Source organism: Bidens hawaiensis, unplaced genomic scaffold (assembly GCF_021521415.1).
Source record: "Bidens hawaiensis isolate Kalapana, Puna unplaced genomic scaffold, B.hawaiensis_p1.1 tig00013876_1, whole genome shotgun sequence".
Taxonomy (NCBI): domain Eukaryota; kingdom Viridiplantae; phylum Streptophyta; class Magnoliopsida; order Asterales; family Asteraceae; genus Bidens; species Bidens hawaiensis.
In genome coordinates, this window is record NW_027492189.1 from 221,147 (window position 1) to 242,037 (window position 20,891).

Consider the following 20,891-nt stretch of genomic DNA (forward strand, 5'->3'; position numbering starts at 1 on the left):
CCACCATACCTTCCAAGTTCACTGCTTGGGGTGTTTACCCTTTGACGTTTACCGGCGTCTTCCCAAATCATGTAGTACATCCCCATTTCAAGGTCGGTTTGGGATTGGGATTGGGCAACAGCTCTTAACGAGTCATGAATTTGGGAAGACGACCCGTGTTTTGTAAGGTAAACATCATACATGTTTGCCAATGTGGTGTTGAAATCATTCTTTAAAGTTTGGCTATAATAGGGGTTTTGATCGTCGTTTAACCCTAGCTCATCACAAATTTTTTCTATTAAAGCTTCAACACCACCAACATTGATGCAAGGGTTTAACGCAGCCGCACAGGTCAAAACAGCGGGTAGTTGTTGAAAATATTTTATAAATTTTTCTTTCATTTTTGCACCCATATCAAAATAAGGTGCACCCCTACAATGAATTTCAGTCAACTTTGTGCACATGACAGCAATTTTTGGTAAAGCAATGGGGCTTGTTGGATAGTAAACCCCGGATAAACTAGTTGTGCAAGATTTAAAAATTTGAAGAACCTCCGTAACGATCTCAATCAATAACCAGTTTCTAGGATCGTACGGTGCACATTTACCCCTACTTGACATTATTTGATGAAACGCAACTAGTGATTCTTTTTGTTGGATGGCTTTCTCAAACATATCACAAGTCGAGTTCCATCTTGTTGGACAATCCCAATTGGGCCCCAACCATTGATAATTAGCTTCATCACAAAATTTTTTGTATCTTGAAAATGTTTTATTGTTGCTAAAAACATCTCGTAACATTCTTTTAAAATTGTTTCTTTGCGTTTCGATCACGTTTAACCCATCTTGCACGGCCAAGTTGATAATATGTGCAATGCATCGGCTATGAAAAAACGCTCCATCACAAATAGGTTTATACTTTAATTTTAAATGGCCAACCGCGGCCGTATTGTTGGACGCGTTATCAAACGATATTGAAAAGATTTTATCTTCAATCTTGTATTGTCGAATGACTTTATCCAAGAGTTTAAAAATATTTCTACCCGTGTGCGGGTAATCAAACAATTGAAACGCAACGGTTCGTTTCATCATTTGCCACGACCGGGGGTCAACCCAATGAGCCGTCACACAAATGTATGAGTCGGGCGAACCATTAGGTACCGACCACACATCCGTTGTTAAGTTCACACCAGTTTGTAAGTTTGAAAAGTATGAAATTAGTTCGGATTTAGCGTTTTTCCATGCTTTAAGCATATCTCTTCTAAGGGTCGAACGACTTACGTGTTGGTAGCGTGGTTGAACATACTTTTGCATCATCTCCGTGAATTGAGGGTTGTCGAAGTGGTTGAAAGGAAGTGATTGTTGAATCACAAAGTTGCCAAACTGTTGACGTACCGCTTCAAGGTCGTACGTAAACACCGTTCCTTGATTCGTCATCTCCGGCTGCGAACTACTTCCGGATTCGTCCTTCAAGACCTTGCAAGAGGGCCTTTCTACATGAGCTCTTAAACTGGAGTTTGCTTCTTTGTTATAAAACTTCAAACAATGTTTGCATCTAGCTTTTTGGGTTCCGTTAGACATTTCGCATAGGTCGAAATGTTGCCAAATATCTTGGTTTCGTTTCGTGGGGATGACCCGAACGACGGTTTCTCCCGTGTTCGAGGCACCCATGTTGACCGATGAAGCAGCACTTTGGGAGGCCATGATAATCGACTACGAATTAAGAGTGGTATACACGAGTATGAAATAAACGACTACGAAAGAAGAGCGTTTGGAGTTATAATCGCGTATGAAATAAACGTTTAGAGCTTTTGGAGTTGTATAATCAAGTGTGATCTAACCAATACCCAACCTAAACTATATATAGATGTTTGTGGGGGTAAAAAAACCAAAAAAACGGCTAAAAAAACGGGCAAAAAAAAAAAAAACGGCTATAAAGCCGTTTGGTAACGTTCGAAAACCGGTTTAACCGGTTAACCGGTTATTAAAAAACCGGTTAACCGGTTTTTTTATAACGGCTATAAACCGGTTATTTTAAAAACCGGTTAACCGGTTTTTTATTAACCGGTTATTACAAAAAACCGGTTTTTTTTATAACCGGTTATAAAACCGGTTTTGGCTCCAAAAAGTATAACCGATACGTAAACCGGTTACGTAAACCGGTCAAACCGGTTTTTAAAAAAACCGGTTTTTAAAAAACCGGTTTTCCGGTTAACCGCCCAAACCGGTTCCGTAACCGGTTTTTTTGAACACCTCTAACTTCAACCCTCCACCCTCTTTCCGTGTGGGACAAATCTCCGGTGACTTTCTTTTTATTTTCTTTTTCGTAGTTTCAAACAAAACTTTGAATATCGATATCTCATTAAACTTTGCTTCGTCTAACAAGGTTCGGTTCACTTTAAACCTGTCAAAGAGTAGATTACCAACTTAGCATATAAACATATATTACTACTAACTACTCATAATTTATTTGTGTCAAAAGTTGATTCAAAAAAACACATTTTCTAATAAGGAAATACTTTCTTTCGCTATTTCTTTTTCCAACCATGAATATGTATGTTGTGCTCAAGGTCTTGTGTCAGGATTTGTGTTTGTACGATTTTTAGTTTTTAACCTGTCCATTTTGATACCAAGTGCTAGGTAATATGAAAAAACACGAAACGATTAAGTGTTTAACACGTCTGGTAATGACATCATCACTAGAGGTGGGCAAATAAACCGATTAACCGAACCAACCCAAAAATCGAACCGGTTTAAAACCGATTATGTAGAAACTGGTTTGCAACCGATTGCAACCATAGGTTCGGAACTGGTTTATAATTTTCTCTACCAAAACTGATTCGAAACCGGGCAAAAATCAAACCAAAACCGGGCAAAAATCGAACCGAAACCGATGGTGACATGGTAAGAAACCGGTTTCAACCCGAATCGAAACCGATTATAAACCGGTTATAACCCAAACGGGTTTTGAGTTTTTAACCGGTTTGAACACCTCCATTCAACACTAGAGGTGGGCAAATCAACCGATTAACCGAACCAACCCAAAAACTGAACTGAAGCCGAACCGGTTTTAAACCGATTATATAGAAACTGATTTGTAAATTTTTTTAGGTATAATTGTTATATATCAACCAAATGGGATCCAATTACAATACATAGGTCGGTATGCAGGCAACCAGCTTCTTCGTCACCCCTTTTGAATGGCAAAACCGTTCCTACTAAAAACAAAGTTATCGTTCTTCGGCGTCGTTGAGTTACTGTGCACGACCCGTTGAACTCCTTTTAGAAACGTAGCAGCATCGAGGGCAAGAGACCCAAATGTATCGAAAGAGAAAGGAATGAAGGCGTGTTGATTCTCAACACACGCCTTCTCGTGCTTAACAATTTTCCCTGATCTGCCTTTAGCACGACTTGCCTATTAACAAACCCGGTGTCCCTAAGCCCGACAAAAGAGGACTCGCTGTTTGCAATTAATTTTGTCAGCCAAAAGCTGTTTCAACCTGGTCAAAACTCGAACCAAAACCAATCGTAATCTGGTCAAAAAATCGGTTTTCAACGCGAACCGAATTCACGTGAATTTGGGTGGCACACACAATTCTCGTGGGTCCATTGTTTCCGCACGCACAAATCGTGTGACTCGCACGTTTGGTTTCTTATCCTTCACACACACACACACACACACACCCAATCCTCATCTCACGCGTGCCAATTTTCTTCCTTCACACGAGTCAACAAATAACTAAACCTAATCTCGCCGGAAAGTACAATTTCCACCGGCCGACGATAACTCCGGCGACCTCGTATCTCACCGGATCTACTCAAAACGTCTTTTACCTAACTCCGGCGGATGTAACGGTGACGGATATTTTCAGCTTTTGATAATATAATATGTTGAATGTTGCTGAATTTAGGTTTTTGTTGTGATAGTTGTAAAAAATATCTTCTAATTCATTGATTTTAGATGAAAATTGTGGATTAATATTAATTATTTGTTAATTAAAATGTTTTGATAATCATTTTATGATTTGTTATAATTGAGAATGTTGAATGTTGCTGAATTTAGGTTTTTATTATTATGCTAGTTGTTGAAAATGTCTTCTGATTCATTGATTTTAGATGAAAATTGTGATTAGTATTAATTATTTGTTAATTGAAATGTTTTGATGATAATTTGATGATTTGTTATAATAGAAAATTTTGAATGTTGAATGTTGTTGAATTTAGGTTAATTATGCTAGTTGTTGAAGTATTTAATTCATTGATTTTAGGTAAAAATTGTGATGAGTATTAAGTGTTTTTTTTAATTAAAATGTTTTGATAATCATTTGATGATTTCTTATGATAGAAACTGTTGAATGTTGCTGAATTTAGGTGTTTATTATGCTAGTTGTTGAAAGTATTCTTTAATTCATTGATTTTATGTAAAAAAAATGTGGTGAGTATTAAGTGTTTTTTAGTTAAGGTATTTTGATAATTATCTGATGATTTGTTATAATAGAAAATGTTGAATGCTACTGAATGCAGGTTTTATTATGCTATTTGTATAATATCATGATTTGTTGTTGATGTTTTGAACATGTAGAAACTAGAATATAAGTTGTTGAGTTTTTGCAGAGCTAATGACAATTATGTATGTTATTAGATCATTCTGAATTAAATTATATAATTCATGAGTTTAGACAGAGAGTGAAATTAATATGAAGTATTCTCAATTAATGTATTTTGATAATTATTTGATGATTTGTTATAATTGAAAATGTTGAATGTTGCTGAATTTAGCTTTTCATTATGCTAGTTGCTGTAAATTATGATTTTTAGTTGATGAAATGTATTTTTTATCTTAAGTTTTATTGTATATATTTTCTGACATGAGAAAATGTGCAAAAGTTTATATTTTTTAATGTGAAGAATGTAAATTGTTGAGATTTTGCAGAGCTAATAATAATTTGGTGTGTTTTTAGATCGTTGTGAATTAAAATACTTACATCTTCTTGATTTATTTCTCAATTAAAATATCTAATTTATTGATTTTAGATAAAAGATGTAATAAATATAAAGTATTTTGATAATCATCTGATGAGCTAATATAATAGATTTTTTTGTTGATGAAAATGTGTTTTTGATCTATATTTTTTTGTTTGTACTCTCTGACATGATAAAATGTGCAAAGAATCATATTTTTCACGGTGAAAGAGTTTTTGCAGAGCTAAAGATACTTTGGTGTGTTCTTAGATCATTTCGAAATTAGGTGTTGTTTCAATGCCTGAAAATGTTGTGTATGAGAAAGGAATTATTAATGCTTACATCCTGATTTTTTCTTAGTTAAAATATTTAATTCATTGATTTTAGATAAAAATTGTAATAAATATAATATATTTTCCATTAAGTTTGACAAGGAACAGTAATATGTGACAGAATCTACTGGAGATAGAAAGTATGTACGGTGCTGATCATGAACGGATTATGTCTCTAGCATTTTGAGGCCTTATTATAACCCTTGTAGTCTGCAAGTTATGGAGACTGATATGCAGAGATTCGGGACTAGTGAAGAAGACGATGAAGAAATGGGATTGGATGTGAAAGAAGAAGGCGAGAATGATGAAGATGATGACGAAAAGAACTCAACACCAACAATGGTAGGTGTTGATGGTGGACTTGTTACATCAAACAGGACCAATAATAGGTTTCAGCATCAACATCAGCAGCAGTTTCAAGATCAGTTGACCCCACAAGGAGGTGGTCAAAGAAGGTGTAGGCCAACAGAAGAAAAAGAGAGAACAAAGCTTCGTGAACGACAACGGAGAGCGATTACTGCAAAGATCTTGGCAGGCCTTAGAAGACACGGGAATTACAATCTTAGGGTTCGAGCCGATATTAATGATGTGATTGCAGCCCTGGCTCGGGAAGCTGGTTGGGTTGTTCTTCCTGATGGAACCACCTTTCCTTCAAGATCACAGGTATTATTTTGTGTTTATGATCAAGATATTATTATCCACATGGAGCAGCGTACAGTAGACATGCCTTGCTGGCTGTTACTATCTTGTATTAAATTTCTCTGCAAGAGCAATAATTGCACATATACCAAGTTTGTCATACATACATTAATATATGTGAATGTACGTCATACATACATTAATATATTGAATGTACAGGGTGTGAGACCTGCTACCGGTGCATCAACTACTGTGGTAACTTCATCTCCCTCATTGCCACTTCAGCAGAACCAGGTGGCTTCTCATAGAGGGATATCTTCAACCTGTCCAATCGGGATGAATGACGAGGCGTGCCAAATGAAGGGTCTCTATGTTCCTTCTTCTTCTGGTTATGACACCTCAGCAAGTGCTCGTTCACAGTCGTCTCATATGCTAGGAGTTGAAGTTGATGGTCATGAGGATCCCATTATAGGCGTATCTGTAGATACTGTTGGTGGTAGGCAGGTTTGAGGATGATTTCTGTATTAATTTTCTGTTTTTAAATAATCTTTTTTATTTCATTTTTTTCATTGTGTTATACTATTTACATTATGTTCTTAACTTGTTTAGGTTGAAATGCGGTCAAAGTTACAGGAGCGAGATTTTGCTGGTACTCCTTATGTTCCTGTTTATGTATTGCTTCCCGTAAGTACATGCTGTTTATGTAGAGCTTATTGAATTAATCTGACAATATCTTTCTTGGATAAGAATCATTTTAAAATGTGTATGTGATTTATTACAAACCTGTCTGCAGTTGGGAGCAATTAATATGAAGTGTGAGCTTGTTGATCCAGACAATCTTTTGAAGCAATTAAGGATCTTGAAGTCAACTAACGTTGATGGTGTAATGATCGACTGTTGGTGGGGCATAGTGGAAGCACACGTTCCACAAGAATACAACTGGAAGGGGTATAAAAGACTATTCCAGATGGTACGCGAGCTTAAGCTCAAGTTGCAGGTATAAATTATGTCAAATGCTGGTGCCAACAACACCGATTATATTCAAAATCAAAGAATTGATTGTTACCTGAATATTATTATCTAAATTGGCTTAGGTAGTGATGTCTTTTCATGAATGTGGAGGCAATGTGGGTGATTATGTGTGTATACCACTACCACATTGGGTGGTTGAGATCGGTCGAGGCAACCCGGACATATTTTTCACAGATAGATCCGGAAGACACAATCCGGAATGTCTCTCGTGGGGGATTGACAAGGAACGTGTTCTAAGAGGTCGCACTGCCTTAGAGGTACTATTTTTTTAATCTGGTAGTATTATTTGTGGTGTTATTATTATTATTACTATTATTATTGTCAGGTTAAAGTTGTCAAAACATGATGTAGGTTTACTTTGACTACATGAGAAGCTTCAGGGTTGAATTCGACGAGTACTTTGTAGACGAAACCATCTCAATGATTGAAATTGGATTAGGTCCATGCGGCGAGCTTCGATATCCATTTAATCCTGTAAAGCACGGTTGGAGATATCCAGGTGTCGGTGAATTTCAGGTAATCATTTATATAAACTATCTTGAATTTATGTTTGATTTCCAACAACTAAAATGTTGTGTGTTCAGTGCTATGATCGGTATATGCTGAAGAGCCTAACAAAGGCGGCTGAAACAAGGGGACACTCGTTTTGGGCCAGAGTACCAGAAAATGCAGGTTCCTATAATTTCCGGCCGCATGAAACCGGATTCTTTTGTGACGGAGGAGATTATGATAGCTACTATGGCAGGTTTTTCCTCAACTGGTATTGTCAGTGTTTGACCAGTCATGCTGATCGGGTTCTTTCTCTTGCTAAATTTGCTTTTGAAGGAACTTTCATAACTGCAAAGGTCAGTCGGCCTTTAACAAAACCGTTTTCTTGAATATTATTATGAAGATAAAACAAAGCAATTTTGTTATTCTTGAGCAGGTACCTGGTATTCATTGGTGGTACAAAACTGCAAGTCATGCTGCTGAGTTAACTGCCGGGTTCTACAACCCGTCTAACCGTGACGGGTATGCTCCGGTTATGGAAACGTTAAAGAAGCATGGGGTCGCGTTAAACTTCACATTGGCTCAAATGGGCATCTCAGATCCACACATGGATTCTTCAGAAGCGTTTGAAGATCCTGATGGTTTAGCTTGGCAAGTAAGTATGTGAAACGGGCTTGGCTGAGTCCGCTTGACCATAAAAGTCAACGTTCTGTTTTTGGGTTCGAAATGATTTTAAGCTTTTTGGAAAGCAGGTGATGAATGCTGCTTGGGATTGTTGTATACCAATCACGAGGCAGAATTCTGCTCCGTGCCTTGATAAAGTAAGTTATAACCATGTGCTCGAGAAGGCAAAGCCTCTGAACGATCCAGACGGAAGACATTACTCTGCTTTCACTTATCATAGACTCGGTCCACTTCTCATGGAACCTCATAACATTATGGAGTTCGAACGATTTGTCAAAAGAATGCATGGTAAAATCGTAAAACATTAATCATTTTTCACCTCATAATATTATGTTAACGATTTGACATTATCGTTTGACGGTCTTAATTTGCAGGAGAGGCGGTTCTTGAAATCCATTCATAGGTCAAACCGTCAAGGCGACATCTTCGGAAATACAAGATGTGCAGTATTATCTATACTAACAAGACCCCAGTGGGAAACCAAGGTTATATTTAGTGTTGTTACTGTAAATGTTAATACAAGTGTAGAAATCCCGGTCCGTTCAAAGAACATAAAGTAAATTAATTAGCGGGTTTAGAGGCTTATAATGATATTGACATTCGAGATCATTTATTGATACACTCTGAAATTTCAGAAATGGAATGAGATTTTTCATTTTAGCTTTACTGTAGTAATTCGGGTTGGTTATTGGGTTTGATTTCTAGGTTTCGGGTCAACCCGAATAAACTATTTGTTTAAAAACATAATATTATTATTTATTATTAGATATGTACAGTTGTACACTGTATACAGAACGCTCTAAACATTCCACTTAGTTCCTATTCCACCTATTATGGTTGACTGATTGTTTATTGTTTATATATATTTTCTATTTATGGCTAATAACAATGTAATAGAAGAAAATATGTTGGTTTACTAGGTTATATTTATTTATTATTTTGTTATTTACATGACGAGTAAAGAAAAATATGTTGCTTTAGTTTTCGTATAGCAGTTTTTCTTTACCTTTTTTTTAATTCCTTTCGTTTTCTTAGATACCCGAAACCCGATTAACCCAATCCGAAAAAACCGTGAGAGATCTGGGTTGGGTTTCGGCCTAAAATCTTTGAAACCCGAAACCCGAAGAACACCCCTAATAAAGGTTACTACTTGGTTTGTGCGGTGTCAAGACTTGACTCCTACACCTCTAACTATTAGGTCCTATAAATTTATTTTCAGTTTGCGTTTATGTCGTACGTAAACGATCATGTAAGATTGTATGATGTAATATATGTACTCAAATGACCAATGTTCGCAATTCACAAATGCCGATAATCCGTAAAAAAAATATTATGAGAATTCATTATCTAACTACAAACCATGAATCAAAAGAATGGTGACTGATAATCCTCTTATACGGAGTATTTTATTTTCAATACCAATTGGTCTTTAACACCATTTGACCAGACTCGTCAGTCTCTAAAAGCCGACCCGCTAACTCATCCCAGTTTTCTCTCGTTGAGGACCCGGTCAACAATATATCAGTGTCTTTTGGAACATTTTGGAAAGTTCCATATTCACTGGGCGAGTAAGCTTCTGGAACATCGAGTGCGGCTGCTTTCGCTAACGCTGCTTTGTGTTCCTGTGTGTGCTCAATGGCTATTGATGTACTTCTTTCCATTCTTTGTTGCGGTGGGATGTCCATAACTCTATCTTTCTCCTTCAATGTCTGATCTATCACAACATTATACGTCTTAGGTTCCGTTTATTTCACCATTTTTTCAGCAATCAACTAAAAAAAACAAAAAAAAAAAACATAAGTTCATAATTAACAGAGGACTTACATCAAGTGCATTCGAAAACTCACGTTCCATGAGAGCAATCGAGTGATCACTAAGAACATGACACGAGAGAACCATGTGCTCAAATCTCCCGTCTACTGGTACAGCTGTCTTCACAACAGGGGATATTCTACCGACCCTGCAAAAGGGCAAAATCGTAATTTTATTATTTTTTTTTGTTTTACCTCAAGATGATTATGGTATATCAAAAGATGACGTGGCATACCCGAATGGCTTCCTTACAATAACATGATAAAGGCGGCCCGATGCATATAATCGCCTCGGATCTTGAAGCATATGCTCTTGTAGCGTGCATGTTTCCTTTAAGCACGTGCCACATAGTATGCACGGGAAACTGCAAACCAAGAAGGCAATATTTGTTAAGGAACAATATAATTATACAAAATCAAAATAAAACAACAAATCAAATAATAATATCATAATTTAACAAAGAGCATACCAAAAAAGTGACTTGAAGAGTACTTCCAACGCGACACTTGTTCGAGGCATGAAATCATCCTGGTTCATTGAAACAACCTTATTAAATAAACGGGCCCACAAATGACTAGGGGTGCAAACGAGCCGAGCTGCTCACGAGATACTCGAGATCGGCTCGTGAAAAAGCTCGATCGAGCCGAGCTTAAACGAGCCCGAGCTCGAGCCTAAAAAAAGCTTTGTTTAATAAACGAGCCCGATCCCGAGCTTCACTTATCGAGCTTGAGCAGGCTCACGAGCCTAAACGAGCCTGTCATTTATATACTTTTTATAACTATATATATTAATAGATACACATATATTTAATAATTATTAATTATTATATAAAATTTTATGAAAAAAATAAACTAAATAACATATTATTTTCTATATAAAGTTATTATGAAAATAAATATACAATATAATTATAAACATATAAAAAATTAATTAATAGATATTAAATGAGCTGGGGTTCGGCTCAACTCGTTTGCACCCCTACTGAAATGACCCTAAAAACTTGGCCCACATTGACCCGTTTTAGCATCTCAAAATGTTGACTAAATATGATTTGACCCAATACCATTATTATCAATAGACACAAGAAAATATTTACCTGAAGAACGACGGAGTTGATGACGTCAGCATATCTCACAGCCAAATTTAACGACACGCACCGAGCCGGAGCAATTGCGAAACATTTTATCCGTTTCCTCTCAATATTCCCGATCCTATCCCGGTTTTTGACCACCAACATGGTCAACAAAGTGACCACCCCCGCGCCTAACGAATGACCCGCAAAAGTCAAAGTATAATCCTCATGTCTTTCCACCAACTCTTTCAAAACCTCACACTCGTTTTCAAACACCCATTGAGCCGCCTTTAATAACCCGTTATGAACATACCCGCCATCAAACTTCGTCTGCCCCAATTTATCATCAAGCAAGAGTAAATAATCGCTTTCCTTCGCTAAATTAAGTCCGCTAATTAACAACAATATTTCTTGATTTTCTTTATCGATGTAAATCATGTAAGGCGACACTTTCCCTTGATTTTCGTCATAATCTTTTTTCAAAACCACCATATCCGGATCAATCCCGTACCCTCCCGGTGGGGCCCAAAGCGGGTTCCGAATGTCGAATTCGTAAACCGCTAAAATATATCTGCAAATCCTCGGGACCGCTTCGAATTCACTTGCGGTTGCAAAACCCCAATTCTCGCTTTCTCGACCCGCAGTGTAAAGGCATTTTTTCCACGCCCAACGCGCGCATCCCAGACAATATACACATTCAAGAATTGGACAACCACAAACAAGCGACATAATAATAATAATATTATTATGTGCTCTTTCTTATTAACAAATCAAAGCAAACCCGAAATCACCAAAGATCATGGTCCCAATATTACTACCATATAACCGGAATCTTGAATAAAAATCGGAACTTGGTTGTTTTACCAAAGGGGGTGGACCTACCCTTGTGGTACGGAATTTTTTTTAGTACTATTATAGTGTAAAAATCCCGACCGACCCCTACGAGTATATAGCGATAGTCAACTGAGAAAATTTTCTACTCCTGTGAAAAAACGTCCTGGGGCCACCACCGTTCACCAATCTCTAATAACAACTAATTCTGCAAGAAATTTAATGGGAACCAGTCAAGAACTAAAGAGGTTTAACTTATAGAACCAAGATCGCGCTACTATATAACAAGAGTCTTGAATAAAAGTTTGAACTTGATTGTTTCACAAATCTAATAACAACTAATTATGCAAGAAATCTAATGGGAACTAATCAACAACAAAAGGGGTTTAATCTATGGAACCAAGATTACTACTATATAACCGGAATCTCGAATAAAACTTGGAACTTGATTGTTTCACAAGTCATAAGTAATAACAACTGATTCTGCAAGAAATCTAATGTAAACTAATCAAGAACAAAAGGGTTTAGCCTATGGAACCAAGATGACAACTATGCTCGATCTTAGGCTCGTTTAACTTCAAAACCGAGCTAGAGCCTAACTGAGCTGCCTTGTCTAACTTCAGGCTCAAGCTCGAACCCACCCTAGCTCGACTTGGGCTCAACTCGTGAACAGCCCTAACCAAGATTACTACTATTTAACAAGAATCTTGAATAAAAATCAGAACTTGATTGTTTCACCAATCTAATAACAACTGATTCTGCAAGAAATCTAATGAGAACTAATTAACAACAAAAAAGGGTTTAATCTATGGGACCAAAATTAATACTATTTAACAAGAATCTTGAACAAAAATTGGAACTTGATTGTTTCACCAATCTACAAAAGGGGTTCCAATCTATGGAACCAAGATTAGGGCTGTTCAAAAAGCTCACGGATTGCTCGATAAAATCTCGAATAAAACTAGCTAAACAACTTGAGCTAAGTTGCCTCATTTTTGTAACCGAGCCAAACCCGTCCCAAGCTCGGCTCGAGTCACGGTTCGGCTCGTTGGCTCGATCTTAAGCGCGTTCAACTTCAAAACCGAGCTAGAGCCTAACTGAGCTGCCTTGTTTAATTTCAAGCTCGAGCTCGAACCCACCCTAGCTCGACTCGTGAACGGCCCTAACCAAGATTACTACTATTTAACAAGAATCTTGAATAAAAAACAGAAGTTGATTGTTTAACAAGTCTAATAACAACTAATTCTGCAAGAAATCTATTGGGACCTAAACAACAACAAAAGGGTTTAATCTATGGAACCAATATTACAACTATATAACAAGAATCTTGAATAAAAATTGAAACTTGATTGCTTGACAAACCTAATAACAACTAAATCTGCAAGATATCTAATGTGAACTAACCAAGAACAAAAGGGTTTAATCTATCGAACCAATATTACAACTATATAACCGAAATCTTAAATAAAAACTGAAACCTGATTGTCTCACCAAGAATCTTGAATAAAAATCAGAATTTGATTGTTTCGCAAGTCTAATAACAACTAATTCTTCAAGAAATCTAATGTGAACTAACCAACAACAAAAAGGTTTAATCTATGGAACCAATATTACAACTATACAACAAGAATCTTTAATAAAAATCAGAACTTGATTGTTTCACAAGTCTAATAACAACTAATTCAGCAATAACTCTAACAGGAACTAACCAACAACAAAAGGGTTTAATCTATGGAACCAATATTACAACCATACAGCAAGAATCTTGAATAAAAATCAAAACTTGATTGTTAAACCTAATAAACAACTAACAAACAACAAAAGGGTTAAAAGATAGTAATCAGTTGGATGTTAAACTGAGAGTGGATTGAAGAAAGATCACCTGAAGTTGCAGATTGAGATCGGAATAAAACCCTAGTTGAAATTGGGGGTAAACAGTTGTGTTGAATGGTAATGAAAATGAAGCAGGTGGTGATTATTGCAGCAGCTTAATAATAATAAAAACGTGGATTCAGTGAAGAATATAGTCTGGCAAATATAGATTCCTTCAGTATCTGCCACGACTTAGATTGAATTTGGGTCTTATGATTTTATTTAAGTTAATCATGATATATTATTATTATTATTATTTAATTTTTTTTGAACGGCCAACTAAGTAACGCCAGTTACTTCGTACGCGGCCCCCAATGGTTGTAGGTAGCCCGAGTCGGCCACTAGTCCGGACGGACGGAGTCCCTAGCGCTCCACCTATCGAGGGATTCATCGAATAAAACCCGACCCCCACGCCCGCCAAACGGCACGACAGCGAGGAGCTGGTAAAACCGGGTGAGATCAGGACTCAAACTCTGGCAAGCCAGGGTCATCCCTCATATCTCTCATATAAATTGGTGGTAGTGAAGTTTGAACCCTCTACCTCTCACTTGTAAAATAAAGTGAGTGCTATACCATTGAGCCACAACCAATTTATATTTTTATTAATATTAATAAAAGACTTTTTTTATATTAATATTAATAAAAGACTTATTAGTTATTATATATTTATAGATAGATGATAAAATACAATAATCTTTAATGTGTCTTAACGTACAAAAGTACTTATATTCACGAAATTGATCCATGAAATCACATCCCAACATCTCGGAATCATCAATACATGCCCAATTAATCATCAATTCATCGAAAAAAATAGATTTAGATCGTTAATCGATCAATTTTTACTTTTCATCACGGAAACCCGTTTTGAGTGTATTATGATTTTCTTGAGCATTTTTGTATCTTGGTTTTGAGCGTTTTATTTTTGTTTTTGCCTTAAGCGTGATTCGCGTACGTTAAGGATTATTGTACGTTAACCTAACTCTATTAATCAAGATTAATTGGGATTAACAATATCGACGTCTAGTCAAGAATTTTACAGCCATGATTATAACATATGTGACTTGTAACATGTTTCGAAATTATTTTTTTCTTGCAAATTTGACCCAGAGAATTTCTACTCAACGCGATAGGTTAACTTCGTGACTGGAGATTTTTTACTCCCGAAATAAACGTATTGTGTATGTTCATGGTTGACTTGTAAAACCTGATGTGTTTCCATGTTGGCTTTCCAAAACAAAACTGCGGTAAGCAGTCATCTTTCAACTTGCGATATTTCATCCTTGTAAATTTGTTGAGTAAACACTTGTGTTCTTCCTAGAATCCATGTACAAATACGCAAATACGCTATTTTATATTAATATTTATTTATATTATATGAAACTTTATGCTCTTCGGCATAACTTTCTTTTATATATATATGATGTGTTCATTTCATAACCAATTTTATGTTAAGACATGCATGCGTACATTATGCTTCAACAAAAAGGGTAAAGTTGAAGGAAAAATTAGTATATTTTTCGCTACTTGCATTGTAATTATATAGTCAATATATATAATAAAAAGTATAACCATTAAAATAGTTCTTATGGTTATCAAAATATATTTAACTTCTCATCTTTTGAAGTTCATAATATAAAATATTATAAAGGAAGCTTTATTAGTAGAATGTTAAATATGATGAGTATTTTTCTTTTCTGATAATAAAAAAACGAAATTTCAAGGAAAAAAGGTTTAAATCAAGTAAAATGAAAGTGAAAACAAAAGCTTGACGTGTATTTGTCATCCACTATTGAAGATTTGAAGAAATCAAGTATATAAGTCTGTGCTCAATTGGAAATCAAGCAAGCAAAATAGAAAAGATTTTACAAGTAATAAAAGAATTTTATTACGGAGTATTATAATTCAATATGCATTTACTGCCTATAGGATGCTACGTTGAAATGATACTATTTTTATTATATATACATATATAGAATAAGTGCTTCAATGACAACAAGGGGTCCATAGCTCAGTGGTAGAGCAATTGACTGCAGATCAATAGGTCACCGGTTCGAACCCGGTTGGGCCCTATTCATTTATTTTTTAAATAGTAATTATGATTTTTTGAGTTCATTCGTGAAATGAAGCTTTTCATCTTTAGAATACAATATATTTTTTGCTTAAAGTTATAAAAGCTTTTGTGTGTGTGTGTGCAGCGAACGTGACAATGTTGAATCTCTTATTGCTGGCTATGACACTGTTATCGGTGAAGATGGTTATTACTGGATCATTTAGTTTCTAATTAATTCCATAACAATGCACAGTTTTTGAATGTCGTCGAACTTTGTTTTTGCATTAATGCATATTATTGTGCCATGATATGCGCATTATTATGAGATTTCGTAGGCGTGTGTTGAGATAATATCACAACTTATTACATATTATTATGAGATTTCGTAGGCGTGTGTTGAGATAATATCACAACTTATTACATGGTTTGGTTTCGTTAAGTGACTTACATCCATGACCGTACTAGCAAGTCAATTGTGGATGTATTTTGTTCCAACATAGGTTTGCTTGTTTCGTTTTTCTTTTATATAATAACAAGCGACGGTAATTGGTTAGTAGAAGTACATACAACTACAAGTAGGTGAAACTAGGATCACTATATTAGATGTTAACATTTTCACTGGTGTCTTTAGCTACTTGAGTTGGGACATTTTCGCGTATATGTAACCGATACAGTTTGATGGTTTGTTGGGATCATGAACCACCACTCGTTGACGGATTTTAACCAACATTTAGATCTTACCCACAAAACCAAGTTTAACATAAATAGATAAACAAGATGTTGTTTTCAAATATTTTAATTTTACGTGTTTTAACACTTGTGTTTCACCAATGTTATTTATTTCGTACTGTAACAAACATAACCGAATAAATGTTTTTTTAAAAATTTTAATTTTTTTACATGTAATTGTTTTTATTTCTACAAATTTAGTTTTTTGATTTAATTACGGTACCAATCGAAACCATATTAGATTGAACACTAGTTAATAATAATAATAATAATAATAATAATAATAATAATAATAATAAGGTTTTTAAACTAAAGTTGTGTAACAAAATCTCAATGACGAAAATAACACTTTACATGCATGTACACTGCAAAGGTTTTAGTAACTAAACGAATGCACGTTATAATTAAACAAATTGTCGAAGTCCAAGCCCGGCCCACGCGCACCGGCCAGCATATATTTAAACAAAACTCGAAGGGCTTAAAATCAAATAAAGCAAACATATATAAACTCTAATCGACACACCCTTGTCACGCACGTCATGTTCTTAGGGTTTTAATATCTAAAAGATCATAAATTCCAACACGTCTGTCTTTTGTATTAGGATTACTAATTTCGCCATGGCTCGTAAGGTTCTCAAGTACTTAAAGTAAGTTCCTACTGTATTATGTATATATATCAATCGATTAATCAATTGATGCGGTGCGCGCATATAATGTATATATGTGTGAACCCTCGGGTGGGCAAAAGTAAAATTGCACTAATTTTGACGTTATTTTACTAATCTCGTGAAAATAACGTTAAAAGTGGCGGAAGGTTAATCAGGCATCATGTGGTGGCGTTTGTCGGGGTATGGTACTAATAACCCTAATTTATTATGTTTTGGACTTATTTTATTATATGGGCTAATACATTTGTTATTGGGCTGAGGGGGTTTTGTGGAGGTAACCCTAACTGGGCTAGGCCCATTAGGGTACCATGATGGTGGCCATGAGGCTCCCTATATATGGAGGTCTCCACCTCCTTATCAAGGGTTGGCAAATAGCTCAATAAGAGCCACCACCATATTTTTGTGTCTGTGAACAAGAGATCCTCTGGATTTCTTAGCGGTCACCTCCACACCCCCAAAAGTCACAGCAGATCACAGCAGCGGTCGGAGCAGAAGCAAGCAAGTCGTGGTTCGTTCATCTCGAAGTCCGTGGAAACATCGTCATGGGTCAGGTCAGATTCATCTCACGTTTCTACATTTGGCGCCATCCGTGGGACGGCAATGAACCACACTTCGCTTCTCGTTTCGGCCCTCCGATCTGTCCATCAGCATCTCAGATCTACGGATCTGTTCATCAGATCTACGGATCTGTTCATCAAGATCTACAGATCTGTTCATCAAGATCTCAGATGTACGGATCAATATTCCAGATCTGTTCATCAATATCTCAGATCTGTTCATCAATATTCCAGATATGTTCATCGATATCTCAGATCTACGATTTCTTCTCTCAGATATGTTCTTCCGTAGATCTAAAAAATATTTCCAGATCTGGAAATACAATCAGATCTGTTGGAAGAAATACACAGGAAGAAATACTATCGGATCTGGAACAATGATCTGAACAATGATGCTCAAACATCAAGCATGCTCAAGCATCAAGTATGCTCACGCATCGATGCTCAAGCATCAAGCATGCTCACGCATCAAGCACGCTCAAACATCAAGCATGCTCAAACATGCGCGCAGGCACCGAGCGCGCGAAAGGTCAACCCACAAGATACAGACCGAGGCTTAAAATCAAGATGTCATGAAGACAGCCAAAACCTATGCTCATGGCGCATAGCACATGCTCAAGCATGCTCAAGCATCAAGCATGCTCACGCATCACGCATGCTCACACATCACAGATGCTCACGCATTCAAAATCTCTAGATCATGCGCGCCACCGCGGATCAACTTCGGATTCCGCATGCGCACTCCCGGCGATCACTCTTCGCCACAGCGGTTTGCATTCGCGCCACCGCATACATGTTTTTGCATACATGTTTCACAATTCCTTTTATTAATTTGAGCAATATGACAACATTATATTGACATCAAACTAAAAATAAAACGAAGTAAAACATACATGCGCGAGCTTCAAGCTCAAACGCGTTGACGAGTCTTAACTCTTAAACGTCAGGGCCTTAGCCCAAAAATATGAGCCTTAGCTCAAACTTAAAAGTTGGGAATACCCATAGACCCACAGGCCTCGCGCCAAGGGTGGAATACTCATACACCCACAGGCCTCGCGCCAAGGGTGGAATGCTCATAGACCCACAGGCCTCGCGCCAAGGGTGGAATACTCATAGACCCACAGGCCTCGCGCCAAGGGTGGAATTCTCATACACCCACAGGCCTCGCGCCAAGGGTGGAATGCTCGTAGACCCACAGGCCTCGCGCCAAGGGTGGAATGCTCATAGACCCACAGGCCTCGCGCCAAGGGTGGAATGCTCATAGACCCACAGGCCTCGCGCCAAGGGTGGAATGCTCATAGACCCACAGGCCTCGCGCCAAGGGTGGAATGCTCATAGACCCACAGGCCTCGCGCCAAGGGTGGAATGCTCATAGACCCACAGGCCTCGCGCCAAGGGTGGAATACTCATAAACCCATATGGCTACGCGCCATACTAAAAGGTTCGGCCACGAGCCGCGCAAGCACCTGTGACATCATTATTATTATCTGGCCGTTTGTGCCTCCATTATTATTTTGAAGACAAGCCGGGATAGTCATCCTGCGCAGAAGAGGCCCTTGGCCAGTCATTATCATCATATTACAGCTCGTAAGCCGCCTTGCGCGCCAGCTTAATTATTCTACAAGCTCGTAAGTCGCCTCACGCGCCAGCTTTATTATTTTACAGCTCGTAAGCCGCCTTGCGCGCCAGCTTCATTATTCTACAAGCTCGTAAGTCGCCTTGCGAGCCAGCTTCATTATTCTACAAGCTCGTAAGTCGCCTCGCACGCCAGCTTCTTTATTATTACAGCTCGTAAGTCGCCATGCGCGCAGGCTCTCATTATTCTACAAGCTCGTAAGTCGCCTCACGCGCCAGCTTTATTATTCTACAGCTCGTAAGTCGCCTCACGCGCCAAGCTTTATTATTTTACAGCTCGTAAGCCGCCTCGCGCGCAAGCTTCATTATTCTTCAGCTCGTAAGTCGCCGCGCGCGCCAGCTTTATTATTCTTAGCTCGTCCGTCGCCGCACGCGCCAGCTTTATTACTCAGCTCGTAAGTCGCCTCGCGCGCAGGCTTTTATTATTCTCAGCTCGTAAGTCGCTTAGCGCGCAGGCTTTTGTTATTATTATAGCTCATAAGTCGCCTCGCGCGCAAGCTTTATTATCAGGCCCCGCGCCACTATTATTATGATGCGTGCTATATCTTATTCATACTAGTGCACCATCATCATCATAAGGATCACAACATGTCACCATCATGGAGAAAACCTCCCAAAACTCAAAGACAAGGCCGAAGGAAAGGGAAGAAACCGCCTCACGATCTAGCACACCTTATAAAGTCCAGTGCTCCACCTAAACGCTTGCACGCCTAGGAGCAACACTGGACTTGGGGGGCTTGTCGGGGTATGGTACTAAGAACCCTAATTTATTATGTTTTGGGCTTATTTTATTATATGGGCTAATACATTTGTTATTGGGCTGAGGGGGTTTTGTGGAGGTAACCCTAACTGGGCTAGGCCCATTAGGGTACCATGATGGTGGCCATGAGGCTCCCTATATAAGGAGGTCTCCACCTCCTTATCAAGGGTTGGCAAATAGCTCAATAAGAGCCACCACCATATTTTTGTGTCTGTGAACAAGAGATCCTCTGGATTTCTTAGCGGTCACCTCCACACCCCCAAAAGTCACAGCAGATCACAGCAGCGGTCGGAGCAGAAGCAAGCAAGTCGTGGTTCGTTCATCTCGAAGTCCGTGGAAACATCGTCATGGGTCAGGTCAGATTCATCTCACGTTTCTACAGCGTTGATAGCCGAAAGACAATGGCACATGCACCAATCAGTCGGTGTCCCGCCTTATGTCCAAGGCTTGATGCAAAACTACTATCGAGCCGGGGGTCTCACCGGAACCAGCCTCTCTATACTGTCTACATCTTACCCTCCTCAGACCCTACCATAGCATTGCTATTGGTGGGATATACTGAGTACGATGATGATGATGATGATGATGATGATATATACTGGGTTTAGATCAAATAAAAATGATATGAACGTGCTAAACGTGAGAATCAAGTAGAGTAATTATGTAATTATTTTGTATATATAATTACTCTATTTGATTCTCACGTTAATTTCATTTGTAATTTAACCTTCCCCTATATATACTAATGGTGGTTTGTTTTTTGTTCAGTGCTTACCGAAGAGGCAT

General features: G+C 37.7%; 2 protein-coding genes and 1 non-coding gene across 5 annotated transcripts; 2 read left to right on the forward strand and 1 right to left on the reverse strand.

Annotated features, from left to right (window-relative positions):
• Nucleotides 1–3,657: 3,657 nt before the first annotated feature.
• Nucleotides 3,658–8,789, forward strand: LOC143545282 (beta-amylase 7-like). Of its 3 annotated transcripts, none has more exons than XM_077037198.1 (11): nt 3,658–3,833; nt 5,394–5,935; nt 6,131–6,415; nt 6,521–6,595; nt 6,705–6,908; nt 7,006–7,200; nt 7,295–7,459; nt 7,528–7,788; nt 7,869–8,087; nt 8,185–8,404; nt 8,491–8,786. In XM_077037198.1, the coding sequence occupies exons 2-11, from the start codon at nt 5,492–5,494 to the stop codon at nt 8,517–8,519; spliced, it is 2,097 nt and encodes a 698-aa protein (XP_076893313.1). In that variant the 5' UTR covers nt 3,658–3,833; nt 5,394–5,491; the 3' UTR covers nt 8,520–8,786. The 3 variants fall into 3 exon arrangements, with proteins under 3 accessions (XP_076893313.1, XP_076893314.1, XP_076893315.1); XM_077037199.1 differs by having other exon boundaries at nt 3,658–3,827; XM_077037200.1 differs by lacking the exons at nt 3,658–3,833; nt 5,394–5,935 and having other exon boundaries at nt 6,291–6,407; nt 8,491–8,789.
• Nucleotides 8,790–9,300: 511 nt separating this feature from the next.
• LOC143545283 (uncharacterized) lies at nt 9,301–12,037 on the reverse strand. Its single transcript, XM_077037201.1, has 5 exons — nt 11,025–12,037; nt 10,398–10,456; nt 10,164–10,292; nt 9,941–10,076; nt 9,301–9,825 (listed from the first exon to the last, which is right to left on the reverse strand). The coding sequence occupies exons 1-5, from the start codon at nt 11,727–11,729 to the stop codon at nt 9,529–9,531; spliced, it is 1,326 nt and encodes a 441-aa protein (XP_076893316.1). The 5' UTR covers nt 11,730–12,037; the 3' UTR covers nt 9,301–9,528.
• A 3,666-nt stretch (nt 12,038–15,703) lies between these two features.
• Nucleotides 15,704–15,775, forward strand: TRNAC-GCA (transfer RNA cysteine (anticodon GCA)). The gene has a single exon. It is a non-coding gene; the product is annotated as a tRNA-Cys (tRNA).
• Nucleotides 15,776–20,891: the final 5,116 nt, after the last annotated feature.

Coding starts and splice junctions, on each gene's coding strand:
- LOC143545282 (XM_077037198.1), top strand. CDS start 5,492: ATGGAGACTGATATGCAGAGATTCGGGACTAGTGAAGAAGACGATGAA. Junction 6,909..7,005: donor AGCTTAAGCTCAAGTTGCAG/GTATAAATTATG, acceptor AAATTGGCTTAG/GTAGTGATGTCTTTTCATGA. Junction 8,088..8,184: donor CTGATGGTTTAGCTTGGCAA/GTAAGTATGTGA, acceptor TTTGGAAAGCAG/GTGATGAATGCTGCTTGGGA.
- LOC143545283 (XM_077037201.1), bottom strand. CDS start 11,729: ATGTCGCTTGTTTGTGGTTGTCCAATTCTTGAATGTGTATATTGTCTG. Junction 10,457..11,024: donor TCAACTCCGTCGTTCTTCAG/GTAAATATTTTC, acceptor TCAATGAACCAG/GATGATTTCATGCCTCGAAC. Junction 10,293..10,397: donor CTCTTCAAGTCACTTTTTTG/GTATGCTCTTTG, acceptor CTTGGTTTGCAG/TTTCCCGTGCATACTATGTG.